This window comes from Balaenoptera physalus, assembly GCF_965194825.1.
Source record: "Balaenoptera physalus genome assembly, chromosome: 3".
NCBI lineage: Eukaryota > Metazoa > Chordata > Mammalia > Artiodactyla > Balaenopteridae > Balaenoptera > Balaenoptera physalus.
This window is the reverse complement of record NC_138890.1, coordinates 83333191-83349011: the sequence shown is the minus strand read 5'-3', so window position 1 is coordinate 83349011 and position 15821 is coordinate 83333191. Positions and strand designations below refer to the sequence as shown.

General features: G+C 35.9%; 2 protein-coding genes across 7 annotated transcripts in view; both read right to left on the bottom strand.

Annotated features, from left to right (window-relative positions):
- PGGT1B (protein geranylgeranyltransferase type I subunit beta) overlaps positions 1–10094 on the bottom strand; it is a 56311-nt gene extending 46217 nt beyond the window's left edge. Inside the window, exons 1-2 of one of the 2 annotated variants that reach the window (XM_082455799.1) lie at positions 9920–10094; positions 2326–2444 (exon numbers count right to left, since the gene is read on the bottom strand). In XM_082455799.1, coding sequence (XP_082311925.1) covers positions 2326–2444; positions 9920–10059 — 259 coding nt within the window. In that variant the 5' untranslated portion in view covers positions 10060–10094. Of the gene's footprint in view, positions 1–2321; positions 2445–9919 lie in introns of those variants that run through there. The other variant, XM_082455800.1, reaches the window with a different exon arrangement.
- Positions 10095–12931: 2837 nt separating this feature from the next.
- The window catches only part of CCDC112 (coiled-coil domain containing 112), a 31336-nt gene continuing 28446 nt past the window's right edge, over positions 12932–15821 (bottom strand). For 3 of the 5 annotated variants that reach the window (XM_082455788.1, XM_082455790.1, XM_082455792.1), the window contains 3 exons: positions 14697–14807; positions 13876–13994; positions 12932–13662 (listed from right to left, as the gene is read on the bottom strand). In XM_082455788.1, coding sequence (XP_082311914.1) covers positions 13632–13662; positions 13876–13994; positions 14697–14807 — 261 coding nt within the window. In that variant the 3' untranslated portion in view covers positions 12932–13631. The remainder of the gene's footprint in view (positions 13663–13875; positions 13995–14696; positions 14808–15821) is intronic. The other 2 variants (XM_082455789.1, XM_082455791.1) reach the window with 2 other exon arrangements.

Here is a 15821-nt window from a genome sequence, read left to right as displayed (position 1 = left end):
CAGCAGCCTAGAAGCCCCATCCTACTTCCTTCTTGTCACTCCCCAAAAGCTCAGATTCGTTTTACCTACATTTTCACTTTGTATTAATAGAATAATACACTATATACTTCTTTATCGCAAAACATGTTTGTGACATTCATCCAAATTTCTGCATGTAGGTCTAAATTGTTCTTTCCCATTACTGTATACTATTCCATTGTGTGAATTGTAATATATCATTTATCTATTATACCAATGATGGGTAGTTTGTATATTCCTACTCTGGAGTCCTGTGAAAAATACTATCAACATTCTAGTACATATCTTTTGGTGAATACATTTTTTTCATTTCTGTTGGATACCTAATAGGGAGTAGAACTGCTGGTTCATAGACTGTACATATGTTCAGTTGTAGTAAATATTGCTAAATAGCAGTTGTAAAATAGTAGTTACAGTTGTGCAACATTCTCATCAACATTTGTTATTTTCCATTTTGGCCGTTCTAGTGAGTATGTAGCAAACACAATTATTAGGGATAATATGAAAGTCCAGATAACAGCAAAGCTCTCACAACAAAAGATCAAATAATGAGAAAAGTAAGAAGGCTTCAAAAAGAATATGGATATTAATTAGCTGGAGCCGGCAAACAGTCCTTAAAGGTAGATAAAAATGTAAGAAAAAACAGAAAGTAGGAAGCATAGTGAATAAGTGACTAGTGTTCTGGTAATTGTAACCTATAGCATGAGTCTCTCACTAAAATGCTATGGTCCTTACATTTCTAGAGAGACAATAGCTATTTTATTCCAAGGAAATGAATATCATAAATAATTTTTTTAAATAATATATATTTTAACAAAAACTTATACAATAGCTTTCCTATGTACCACAGTGTATAATTTCGTATCTGTATCAGTGAAATATATTTAAGAAAATACAATGTATAATTTGATTAGGACATGTATTTTTAGTAAACAAACAAAAATTATACATAATCTATAACAAAGCTACCTTACATCTGTCTAATATCTAACTTTTAAAAGAATTCCAGACTTTCACTTAAACTAGTGAAAAAAAAATCCTGATTAAAAAAGGAAAACACAAATTATTCCCATATTGTAGGTCACTAGAACTGTGACCTCACCTCAGCCAGAAGCTCCCAGGGAATGAGAACCATATCTTATAATTTATCACAGCCCTTCTCCACAGGTTTAGCAGAGTACTCTTAGCAAAACATTCAATAAATCCTGCTCACCAACATGTTAGAATCTATAACTACTCACCAATATATCATATATGCTGCTTCATGTAGTTGGTGAAAAGTGATTAGATATTATGTAATAAAATTCTGATAGATCTAAAAATGCTTAATCATTTTTTAACAAGAATTCATCAACAGGCACAGATTTTTTAAATTATGTATTAAAAAATACTACAAACTTCAAGAACACTAAAGTAGAAAGCCACAAACCATGTCCAACAGCATCTGCTAATAGATCAAAGCACTTTATTTCTAAATAAAGCTTTAGCTTATTATTTCGCCAAAGTTCACCTGGGTGAGATTTATACATGATTACTCCAACCAATGAACCACACGGTTAATTTATAAATGCTGACTCTTAAATGAAAGGTAAGTAGTGACCACAGACAAAAATTGCATGATTTTCTGTGAGTTTATCTGCTTGCTCTAATTCAATTCAATGTTAGAATTTCCAACATTTATAAGTTAAATAGATATTAGGTATTTTACACTTAATGGAGTGAACAACAGAGTTTATAAAACTTGTGTGTATTTAGTTGATCAATAATTTATGAATTTTGAGAATTTATTTAATTGATCAAAATGTATAAAGTTTGAAGAAGCATAAAAATGACTGAAGTATAAATAAGAGCTCTAAGAAACCATTAAAGAAATACTAATGGAACATTAGAGGGAAAATGGCCAAGAGACTGGAATGAAACTTTCTGACAGCAAAGAGTTTTTCACTGAAGAGACAAAAAGAATGGTTGGGAATGAAAAATAGAGTGAATGCTACAGAACTAATCAAACATAAATATGGAATACAAGTAGTCAACAAGCAGTCGTGAGCGTGGAAATACGCAACACAGCATGGTGTACAACTGTGAATCTCCATCCAACCTTAGACATCGCTAAATTGTTCTCTCTAGAGATTAATGACTGGACTTAGTCAGCACTGTGTTTGAACAGAAAGGAGTGTTACGAGGAAAACACAGATGAATAAAATATGTTAATAGTTTAGGAACAAATACTAAGATGTCCAAGTGCAACACATGTTATGCCAGGTACAACTAGTCACGCTAAAAACAAAATGCTAAAAACTCACTCACTGTCTTCTGTGGGAAGGACCTGCAGGGAGTAAATCCACTCGATTATATCATCCTTGTTCACCACATCTAAGGAGTCCAACATATCCAGCCCGGAGAGTGCAAAAAATGCAATAGTCAACCTAAATGAAAAAAATATAAAATTCCATCTTAACTATCAAACCAATGAAGTCTTTCTGGTTCAGAAAAATAATAAACTCATTCCAACTTTACAATAATTTAAACAATATTCCCAACTTGCAAAAGCCGAAAAAACCAATTTATTCTTATAATTTAACAGTATCAATCAAACCTTTGTTTTAATTTTTAATAAAGGGACATTTAAGGGTTAAGAAATCAACCCTACTCATCTGAAGTATACATGAATTCACTGAAGCCAGTTTATGAGCAACCTGAAGGCTAAAAGTAGATTTGAAAAAGAGAATTCCCTGCACCTAATCAGTATATATAAGGCCAAAAAGGTGGAAAATATATAAAAATCTCGATTTTCACTGATTTGCCAAGAGCAATTATGCTTGCAGCTGGTGCTTAATTCTTAAGGATGGTAGAATAAATCTATCATTATTCAAATTTGTTTATGAATAATGTGACCCCTTGGAAAAAACTTATAATGAATTTTGGGGAATAAGGAACACTTTAAAAAATGCAAATGCATTTCAATTTCCATGTTCCTAGAGAGGAACATTTTTGATGAAATGGAACACTATAAAGCAATATCCTTCCCCTCCAAGATTGTGCACTAAATCAGAAATCTAAGCCTTGTGCTTTCGTATGAAAACTAGTCCCCTTAGTGGTTGCTTTTTACTTAAAGAGTTTGTTTCATATAATTCCTTTCCTGTTGAGATACATTCTACAATGTTGTTTGATTGAGCATGGTTATCTCGTTTCCATATTCTAATAATTCCTATGACTAATACTGATAAACTAATACTTCAAATTATCTGGTCTAAAATCTTCTAGCAGAGCCACTTGATGCATTCTATAACCTTCTAAACAGAGATTCCAAGAGAAAATTAAGCCTTAATGCCCTAAGGCAACCACTGTATATAATTAACTTCTCTCCTCTGCATCTAGAATGGTATTACCAACTTTAGGAGAAATGAGAAAATAGTCACTCATTTTTTTAAAGGGTATAATTCTCTCTCTGATCCCTGGTTGAAAAGGCTGGCATCCATTAGATAACAGGAGGAGAAATCAGAGAGCAATTTAATTCCAACCAAAGCTTAAAGGCAAAAACTAAAACTAATGAGATACTGGTACACTCAAGAACAACACATTTTAGGAAACTCACATTATCGAGAGATTATTACTATGTATTAGGCACTGGGCTAGGAAATTTCTCATATATTATCTCAATTTAATTCTAACAACTCACTGAAATCCACTTGAATTAGGGAGGTGATTTATCTGGATAAGATCAGGAATAAATTAAGGGCAGTGGAACACGTTTATGTGGGAAGCAGTAGTTCAGAGCCCAAATCTGCAATAAAATGAGCTAGCCTCAAATCCTAGGTTGGTCAATTTCTAGCCATATGTAATCTGGTTAGGTTACCTAACCTTTTCTAAGTCTTTTCTAAGTCAGCTTCCTTATCTGTAAATCATTAAACTTCACACAGTTATTGTGCTTACCTGCTCAAAAGCAAGCACTAAATAAGTGGAAGCTATTATTATTGGTATTTCCCTGATTTGAAGGGACAGGACTAACTTACACTATATAGGCCTTTTCATTAGTTGGCAACTTCCACCATCCCCCCAACCGCTCTTCTCCAAAACAAAATATTTTAGACATGGGGAATATTTCTACCTAACCGTACCCACATGTGAAAATCACTGCTCTTGGTGCTAATTATGTTTCATGAGATAAGGTCTGCCTTGTGCATGATATGCACTCAAATAATTTATTGAATTACCTAACAAATAAAAGACCTGCGATACTACATCTAGCCCTCCTGGAGAGCTATCATAGGGTTCAGTTTGGCTGTAATCTATAAAGTGAATGACGACAGTCTGGTAAAATTAAGCATCTAATACTTTAGTTTATTAAATCATTATTACAGAGAAAAGCAAAAGGAAGAGAGATAAAAGTGAGGAACAACATGAGGTGTTGATAAAACAATCATCTTCCTGTTACTAAAAAATATTGTAAGAAAACATATCCAAAGGGCTATAAAAATAAGTAGGTATTATTTCCTAAGTTAAAAGCAGAAATTATCTAGTCCATCTCTTTAATTTTCTAGTTCAAGATAATGAAGTCCAAAGAATTCAAGTAACTTGAAATTTCAATGCTAGATAACCAATGAAAACTACTCAAGGAATTCTGAGTCAAAGGGGTGTTTCTCAAATGTGGTGCAATTAGAATCAGCTTAAAAACAAACAACTTAATACACCACCAACAAAACCAGGAGAGGCCTAGGCCTTACTCCATGACAAAGGTATCATAAATTCTAGATGGAAGGTAGGGTCTGGGACCTGGTGTTTGGGTAAGTGGGGATGGGGTGGAGGATGGGGAGCTTCCCAGATGATTCTAAAGGGCAGCCAGGCTTTAGAAGCACAGCGATTCTCCACTAGGGCAATACTGTTCCCCAGCGGACATTCTGAAGACAATTTTGGTTTTCACCACTAGGGAAGGGTGCTATTTGGCATCTAGTTGGTAAAAGCCAGGGATGCTGCTAAATGTACTATGATGCACAGGACAGCCCCAGTCAACAAAGAAGTGTCTGGTCCAAAATGTCAACAGCGCTGATGTCTAGAAACCCTCCTCTGAAGTCATACTGTTATCTGTATATAAGAGATACCTGAATGATCTGTTTTTTTGTTTTACTTGCTCCACGGTATGGATGCAAACACCAGAAATCAGTCATTTTAAAGTCCTGCATACTTAACTATTAAAAGCTTCTCAAAGTCCAGCATTTTCAACTCATAGCAGTTTAGACTAAGGTTTATAGGATTAACAACGTTATAGTGAAAAGCCTGTTTATCAAGTTAAGCACCCAGCAGTGGCTGGCAGACAGAACCAAGAAGTCAGTTTGGAGCAAACATCCAGACTTCCTCTAAGGATAATAAAGTATTCCTTTCCCGACCACACTAGAGTTCTCAAGTAGTCCTAAAACACTGAGAGGGAGAGAATTAAATAAGTCACAAGGAATAGAAAGGAATTCTGGGCTGTGGGCCTCTGGGAGAAATAATGTAGGGTTTTATGGTGCCCAGTTGACTGCTGCTTGGGGTAGAGACTGCTAGGCAACCTGCCTTGGTTCAGGCATCTAGAGGGGTAATCTTGCCAATGCATGCACCTAAAATCAGGCCAGCGAAGTGATTTTTACTTTATTACTTCTTTGGAGAGCATCTGTTTTCTTTCTTCTTTTCCCTAGAATTGAACTCTGAAAAACTGAACTAAGCCATGTCTTCCTGCCCCTTCTCCTCCTCTGAACAGTACATATAAAAAGTTTATCTTACTTGGATGAACAAGTAACATCCCGCCACCGCCCTGCCCACCCCCCCCATCGCCCCCAACCCCCCCGCCACAATCAAGTTGCTTCATCAGTAGATCAGTTTGCAGGTAAACTAAATGATGTTTCTAAGCGCTACTACAGATAACATCCTCTTCCTTTCTAAATCTGCTCCTTTGGCCTCTTGTTCTCTAGACCAGTTGCTAGTTCCAACCCTAGAATTCTGGGACTCCTCCTTCTTTCTTCATCCCCTCCTTTCTATCCCTAATTTTGCTGTTCCAGCACTTGACTCCTGGACTATTGCAACAGCTTCCTAATTGGTGTCCCTGGTTCTGGTTTTGCCCCACTTGGTACAATAACCAATCTCAAATCCAATGATCACTCTAAAATGCATATCTAACCAGGAAGATCCACTGCTTGGCAACTGCCCGTCACTTAAATGATATCAAATTCCCAGGTTCTTGACATGGCAAACAAAGCCTATGTCTACCTCTCCATACTAAATCCCTACCACACCTGCCTTACATTTTGAACCACTATCAGAGAACTGAGTGGTGTTTCCCTGCTCAACACTCACTTATCTATCTTTATTGTCTTTATTTATTGTCCTTTTGCCTATAATCCACCCACCCACACAAAAACTCAACACATTCTTTAATATTTAGCTCCAGGGTTACTTCTTCCAGGAAGCCTCAGACTCTTCCACGAGTGTCTCTTCAGGTTGATCACTAAGTGCTTCCGGAACGCCCTGTGAATATCACAATCACGGTGCAAACAAAATCAAAGTGGGCCCGGGGATCAGCAGCATCAGCCTCACCTGGGAGCCTGTCACAGCTGCAGCATCTCAGACCCCACCCAGACCTACACAACAAGAACCTGCATTTTCACAAGATCCCCAGGTGATTCATATGCACATTAGAGCTGGGAAGCACTGCTGTATTAAATAATCTGTTTGTACTTTTGTTTCTCCTATTAGGCAAACCGTCTCAAACTTTAGTGTGCATCAGAACTACCTGGGATGCTTATTATGAAGCTAGACTCCCAGGCCCATACAGAAAGTCCAATGCAGTAGATCTGGGGAGGGGCTCAGGTATGCGTATTTTTATAAGTACTCTGTTATCACTGATGAAAAGCCTCCCTCACCAACACACTTTGAGAGACACACTGCCAGACTGTGATATACTTCAGATAAGGGAGGGAACAAAAGGACAGAGAAGTTGCTGGCTGGTAGGCAGCTAAGTGGTTACGACACTGGATACAGAGGGGATATGGAGGAAACCAGAATATAAAGATTGTGAATGTCTTGGGGGGGGGGAATCATCGAAACCCTTCCTCTAGAAGAGTTGGGTCTGTAAAAATAACATAAAAGAAAATGGTCAATATTTTGCTCCTCAATTTAAAAAGGCCTACTCTAATGCCCACTGCCCAAACACAAATGACAACAATATCACATAACCAAAAAGCTCTCTAAACCACTCATGAAAAGAAACCTGTTAATTGACAAAGCTCACAATCCAAGGTCTATATTCACTTGAGTTAACTAGTAACCATCACTTTTCATAAGTTAATATAAGAGAAAAACCTCGAGTGAATCAACAAACAGTATACCTTTTAATTTTCATAAAGCCACTGCTATTAGGAAAATTAAAATTATTCTATTGATCTGGCTAAAAGAAACAGGAAAATAGAATAATTTTTTCAAAATGGTGGGTCAGAAAATAAGGGTCTAAATGTCTAGTTCAATATTAGCCTTCCTAGGAGTCAGCTGTTTCACATCTATCAGTAAAAAGAAATGAACACGGGAAAACCTGAATCACTGTTTTATACCTATCCCCATACCCAGATACATGTTAGTCCCTCAATAAATGCTTGTGGAATTGAACTATAATACTAGCTAAGAATTATGACTTAGTTAATACATTGTTTTATCTTAAAACTCTGCTATTAGTAAAAATTTCGTGACCAGTCACCTTTGCTTAAAAAGTTGGAGCTTCTTCACAAGCATCTTAAAGTCAATTATGAATCACATACACCACAAAAGGACTTAATGCTGAACTAAAGAAAGTAAAGAATGTGAATCAGGAAAGAGAAAAATTGAAAAACTTTTAAAAAAATCACCACAAAAACCAGTATGTGCATATTATCTTAAATGTGGTTATGAATTGAGCCATTAAAAAAAACCAAAATGATAAAACATACTTAAGTGACAAACATGAGGCATAAAAAGGATATAATTAATATCTCTTAACTAGTGCACTGTGATATTACATATCTATTACCTAATATACAATGCCTGGTGTAAATCCTAAGATCATACTAAGTTATTAAATCTATTGTTAAGTTAGTTGTTTAATCAGACAATTTTTGCTGTTTTACTTATGCTGTGAGCAGGATTACAGTTTACTGCCAACATGTGATAGTCTGTATGATTTTGTCCTTGCTGAATTTTATATAGACCAAACACACTAGCATTTTGAAAATGCAACCACAGACCTGTGACAGCTACAAGCAAAGTTCAACTGTTTAACAGTCAAAATAGGATGGATTTTTTTTATTCAAATGCTTTAAATTCACATAAAATTAATCCTCATAAAATATAAATGTGATTTATCAATATATTTCTAAACATCCCACATCATTACAATCAATGACTGAGTCTTGGAAATGTTAATTTAGATCGAGGTATGGGCTCTGCTAGTCAATCAATATACATGGATGGAGAAAGGAATATAAATGATGCTTCACTCTTTCTTTAGCAAAAATCTGTTCATCTTTCAGGGCTCAGCTTGGAATAGTTATTCAACAAATATGTACTTATTGCTTTCTCTTATGCCAGATATCAGTCAAGGTTCTAGTGCAGTGCTGTCCAGTAGGACTTTCTGAGATGACGTAAATGTTGAGATAGAAACAAAAGCCACAGGCCAATGTGGTGACCGAGCACTTGAAAAGTGGTATCTACTGAAAACAGAGGAAGTGAATTTTTAATCTGATTTAATTTTAATTAATTCAAATTTAAATATCCAAATGTGGCTACCAAATTGGACAGGGTAGCCCTGGTATTACAGACGTAAACAAGAAAGACAAACATCCTGCCTTCATGAAGTCTACAATCCTGTGTGAAACAAGGGTATCATCAATATATAATTTCAGGTGGTGACTGGAAGTAGTCTCCTTTGGAAAGGGTGATTAAGGAAGGTCTCTCTAAGGAAATCTGGGTTAGGAACCTGCCCTACTGAAACTGCCTGTACGTCTTGTTTAGCTGTCCTCCAGCACCTACCATAATAAATATTTCCTGACCATGTATGCGAAAGTAATCTATAAAACTTCCAAAACTGAAGTGTTCAAAATACACCACAGACTCAGTTACGAAAATACGGAAAAGATCAGAGCAAAACCAATTGGCTCTCTCTTCCAAGCCAGTCCCGTGAAGCTTTGGAGTCTCACTTCTAAACACAGCAGTGCAAAGCAAAGACCGCCGCCTCCTTTCGTTATTCTCATCCCCAGACGTTTACTCTGAATGACTAATTCACAATTTCTTAGCCTCTGCCAGACCACAGTCCTCAGACCACCCCAACTCACAATGCTATTGCAAATAAACTTTAACAGGCTGCTTCCAGCAACACTGCACCTCTTCCGCCAATCCTATCATTAGATTTACGATTCCTGGAAAGTTCTTATCTACGCAAACCGTAGAGGCTCCCTACCGCTCCTATACACTGAACACCGTACAGGCATTCAATTAAGAATTAATGACTTTATGGACGAAAGGGAAGCACTGGAGAGGCTATTTAGGTAAAATACGATGACAAACCCTTTGTCTTTTTCTATTTATACTCGGAAGCGAGGCCAAGGGACTCACAGGTTCGGAGCAGGGGTAAAAAGGAAGCTCAGAGTTGAGACGAAAAAATGGTTGAGAAGTGAAAAGGGCGGAACCTGTAGATTCCAAAAGCCCTCGACTTACAGCTCGCCCCAGCCCTCTCGCCGTAGTTCGCGGGAGCGAGGGTGACTGCAGCCCGGCCCGGGAGGGGAAGCAGTGCCGGGTGGGCGGTGGCGCAGCCCTCAGCGGGCGCCCACTTAGCCATCAGGCTCCGCAGCGCCTTTCCGGGGGGCCGGGCCCTGTGTCGGCCTCGCTGACTGTGGCCACCAGTTACCTGCTGGTCTCGAGCGAAGAGTAGCGCTCCGGCAAGACCTGGAGGCAACGCTGGAAGAACCGCACGTGCCGGTCCCGTAGGAAATCCAGCCGCTCTCCGTCACCACTCCCCGCCGGCCGCTCATCCTCCGTGGCCGCCATGCTGCTACGGAAACGACGTCCGCCGCGACCCGGAAGCAGTTGGCTCGCGGCGCGAAGAAAACCCAAGGGGCGACACCTGGGGGTCGGGTGGGGAGGGGGCGTGCGCTCTCCGCTTCCCACTTCGGTGATTGAAGCTACACGCTGTCAACGGAAGGCCTTACGCGGCGCTTTCTCCCTCCTATTTCTCCGTAGGTAGCGCACGACCCCGCCTTTTCTACTCTAAGCTCCAAAGGTTTGGAAACACCTCGCAAGCCTTGTAAAAATCAGCCCACAAATCCTTCCAGAACTTTTATCTTCGATATTTGGGAGGAAGTGCAAGGTCAGTAGCTTCAAGTTCGCTTTGAGAAAAGTAATGCCCTAAAGAACATGAAGACGGTACATATGAAAACAGAGATGGGCCAGTATAAATTTGCCAACAGACTCATTTTTGGAAGGCCACAGTTTTAAGCTGAATGGATGGAGAAACTCAATCTACAAATCAAATTATTTGGTTATGGGGATAACCAAATGCTTATTAAATAATTATCGATGTTACAAAAGCTCAGAGACGTTCCTAGTCCTATAGAATACCAGGAATTGCGCGCGCCTGCGCGCACACACACACACACACACACACACCCTGTTCACTCTCATGCGAGGGTTTGTATCATTTGCTTTCACGGGACAAAGATTTTACTCCTTGAGTCAATGTGTCATCCAGCATCAATGTTGGATCAATTTGCAACGGAAAATAAGCGCAACGTGTTCTCTACGCATATGCTGAAAAATGAAATAACATAGGCTTCTAGCTTTTTTTTTCTTCTTCAAAAAGAGGTATTTAAGTTGCTTCAACCATATATTCTTCCCTTTAAAAGTTTACGATTCAGTCTTGGGGGAAAAAATTCCACGCAAGGATCAGGCCTGAACTTGGTTCTTACAATCAACTAATAGAAGTTTGGGCATAATTTCAATTGTTAGCTTTCTTAGAAAATGTATTTCTTAAAAAACATACCATGTGGGCTGGAGTTATCCTAATTCACCAATCCAAAGCACCCTGCATAATGCTAGGTACTAGTAACTAATTATTCACAGGTACTTCTGCATGTCTTTTACAAATATTGCATTAACAACTGCCAGGTAGGGGCAGAGGGCTGTCCTTGGTGCTTCCCTACAAACACAGAGGCCAACAGTCCTTGCCCTTTAGGTGTGCCCAGTTCAGAGGAGTTTTCACTCCATTATTACAATGAAGATCTTTCTCTCTCACTTATACATATATACCACAAAATGTGTGAAGATGTTCAAAGTGAAATTACATCACACACATATAACTTAACTAGAATCAATTATGCACATTCTATATAAGCTCAGAAAGACAATCCTATTCAACCTGGCCCTTAAAGGGAAGCCAATATTTCATCTGATTCTCAGCCCAAGAACCACTAATCTGATCCAAATCTGGAGGAAATACTTCTATGGTGGACTCATTGAGAGATAATATACCTCCTAGGTAAGTAATCACCCACCTTTTCATGGGTGATTCTGACCATACAAGATTTTTGACATACATGTGACAGAATCTAACCCCCTACATAAAATGTCACTCTACATTATTAGTTAAGAAGTGTAAATAGCACAAGTCTTCAAAGTATTGGAATGATAGAGTATCTATAAAATTGAATACTATTTATCCATTAAATGATAATGTTTGAACTATACAGAAACATAGAAAAATATGTGATGTAATGTTAAGCGATTACAGTGTAATATCTAAAATGTATTCTAAGACTACCTATTTAAAATATGTAGGTGTATTTTTGTAAGAAATTACCTTAGGGTAGTGGAATTATGGGTGCTTTATAACATTTTTCCTTTAGTGTTTTTTTCTAAATTTCTTATTAATATATTTTTTAATCCGGTATAAGAAATGTTTATTTGACGTATCTTCTATGAGCCTGTAACTGAAGACATTATTAATTATGTTTATTCTATGTCCTTTATACAAAGGATCCATATGATAAATTCCTCATTTATCAACAGATTCAGTTAGAAGGACTAGTTTCTTCAAAATACTTCCATACTTACTTTTATTTAAAAAAAAAAAAAACAAAAAATAAAACAAAAAGCTATAAGAACCATATCACCCAGTAAGCTTACCTTAGATGCAGGAAACTAAAAGCCGTATTTGTGTACAACAAAAAGGAACACGTTAGAAAGTAATGTATAAGAAACCTTTACTTTTCTGTATCTTGTCGCTGTTCAATTCTGTTTTTAAATTCCCTTGTCCTGTTCTTTTATTTCTAAACTGCCTCAAATCATTTTAAAAAGTTAAGGAGAACAAGTACAATAAATAAAATGGGCATTCCTGATTAAGGATGTTTTATATTAATTCTCTCACTTTGCACCAATAATTGTATAATCAGAATTCAGTTTCCAAAATTTGGAGGCCATCTACTTTGAATATTAACTTTGAAATAAGAAAAGGTTTTGACTACTACTCATAGTAAATTTCTGAGTCATTTGACCTAAATGTATCAAATTACAATTAAAGATACTCTAATATAAAAGTTATAAGAAATGAGTTTCTATATTTATTATGTATATGATGCCTTTCCTATAAGATGGGAACTAATTAAAGTTAGGAACTAAGATTTTTTTAATATGAAAAGTTGAGTCAAATTAAGTTAAATTGTGTTTTCATTTACAAAAGTTTGGAAATTTTAAAATTAACTCTTTTGACCAAATATATTAGTCTAGCAATTTTAAAACATTTTAAATACCACTAAGAGAAATCATAGTATTCCAAAGCCAGCTTATTTCAGATGATGTTTCAAAACAGAAGATTTTCATATTTTGAGGCAAACAAAGCAGAAAAGAAAACTGCATCAGCCAAGAAGATGTGAAAGACACAAGGTTTTATAAATGTGTGGAGTCCAGAAAGGCTGAAAGGAGATTTGGAATAGCTAAAGGAAACCAAAAAGATTAAATATCAATAATACAAATAATAGGGTATATATGAGATGAGAGGCATATTTTTAAAATAAATATTCTCTATATAAAACAAAGCATGCTTCAAACAAATACAAAATATTTGGTACACAAAAATGTAGTAACTGACAAATTACCAATTTGTTAAACTTAGAAAAAGTACCAACTTATTTCATAACTCAAAAAAAAAAAAAACTTTACATTTTTGTTACTCAAGCTAATTTAGCTCCAAGTTATAAATCTTACAATTTTGGTTTAAAAATGTTACTCTATGATTGCCTCTATTTTGCTATGCCATGACAAAAACAAAGTATCTTTCAAATGTTCTAAGTATTTAAATGAAATACTGTTTCTAACATAGACTTATTCAAGGAACTTTTACATCAATAATAGGCCAACTTACACATTAATTACCCTCTTAGTATAAACAGGAAATACTAATGACAATGCCTCATGGAACTTACTACCTGCCAATTCACATGCAACACAATAATCAATCTGACTAGGCTAGTAATATTTCAAGAACACAGTTAGTCACTCTCTCCTGTAACGGAATATGCTAACGTTCTCATCAACTGAATGCCAATTTCATAATCCCATATTCTTCTCTAAACTCCTTGTCTCCAGGTTGGAATAGCCCTAAGGAGAAGAAGAAAAGAGCAATTACAAATATATAGGATATTTTTTTAAAGTCCTGATTAAATGTTAACTTTAAAAAAGTATATAGATTTGTTTTATCAACTTTTTATTATAAAATACAATATACATACATAAACTGCATAAAATATATACAATTTATATGCAGTTTATTAAATTATTATAGAGTGAACACCCATTCTAACTCCTTTTTACCTATGTGGGATATGTAGAAGTGGCCCAGAGCCTGTTGGTCCTATCTTTTTGGTCCGTTCTTCCCAACCTTTGGTAGGTTTGTAAAGTCTAGAGGGATCTCTACTAATGTTGTTTTCAACCTGTAATCAGAAGTAAAATGAGTGCCAGTTAATTTATATGAACTATTAAGTTTGTACTTGTAAGATACTTAGTTTTAAGGAAAGAAAGCAGTTTTAAGGAAAATACTTGATATTCGCTAGACAGAAATAAAACCGTTTCAGTAAACTTATAATTGTGCTCATATAGCTAAAATAAAATTTGGATTATATCAATCTATTAATAAAGTGTTAATTTAGGTTTTTTTTCTAGTTCAATTATTTTATTCTACTTCCACTGTTGTTGTATTTTTTTCTATTTCTATCATGAGGGAAATGTAATGCAGCAAAGTATGATAGTGATATAGCCAGACAATAAATTTAAGATAAATAAACACCAGTAAGTCCTTTGTTTTATCCATGAGAGTCACCAGTATCTTTATCACCAATGAAATTAAACAATGCTCATAGCTGCTATAGGTCTAAAATATAGGCTCACATAGGAAGAATGAAGAAAAGAATGAAGAGTAGGAAGAGAGAAGGAATTTAGGGTAAAAGAAAATGAGGTGCTTATAATGTGAAATGGTAGAATTCAAACAACAGCTGCTTAAGTTGTACCAAGTTATTTTTTGTAATATGTAAATAAATAAGTATGAAATAAAGGAGATGGATAAAAAGAAAATGGATTTTATGTTTGTATCCTTACAAATCAATGAATTAGGATAATAACAATGAAAATAAATTAACCTCAGTACTGAGTACCTTTTCTTTTAATTTTGCCAGTTTTCTTTGTTTTTCTGCCTTTTCATCTTCCTTTGATTGTCTATCTAGAATTTTCAATTCAAGTTTATGTAAATCCTAAAAGACATATACCAACAAAAAAGATAACATTAAGAAATTAAAATTAGTTAGAATTTGTTTCAAAGTTTATTAAAGTAAACTTTAATAAAGTTTAAAATTAAATTACCTTAAGTAGCAATACTCCTTTAATATCAACTTTTTCCAAAAAAAGCTAAGAGCTTTATTTTCTGAATATAAATGTAATACATGCCCATCCTTTGTGAATCACCTTCTTTTAGGTGTTTCTTGTTTTATTTTATGGCTTAGTCTAAAACTTCCTTTCTTGTAATGGGTGAGTTAGCCTATTTTCACTTATCAATACAGATATGTCTGGTTTTAGACCTCTCATATATTTTCTGTATAACAGGTTTTCTTTTTTTTCTAAGCCTTTAATTATGTGACCTGCTTGCCTTTTTGGGGAGTGGATCTTTTGTTATTTAGGGACATTTTTATATATGAACCAAAAGAAATCCCACTAGTAATGTGTTTTTTTCTATTATTTTTCTTTGTATTTCCCTTATTTTTTGCTTTGTGAGGGTTGTTCCTATGTATTCTGATGCATATAACAATTCATAACACTTACTCTCATTTGTACTCTTTTTCATTGTAAAGTGCCCTTCCTTGTCTTTTTTAATACATTTGGACTGAATTCCACCCTGTCTGATAATAAGATTGCAACTTCTTTCTTTGATTAGGATTTTTCTTATATACATTTGTTTAAAATCACCTATAATCCTCCCTCTCAGCCATAACCTTGATTCCTTTAAGTATATGTTGAGTATCTATAATGTGCTAGACCCTAGGGTAAAGGATGAACAAAAAGGGCAAAACCTCTGCCTTCATGGAGCTTACATTATGGTAGGGAGATGGACAGTGAACTAGTAAGCAAATCACCTATAGGGAAAAGCCAGCCAGTTTGGCAGAGAAAACAAGACATTCATGGCCTGGCCTGTCGCTACCTTTCCAGACTTGTCTCCTGCTGGTTCCCGTCTCCCAGTTGATGCCCTAAAAATACTGAAGTGTTTACAGTTT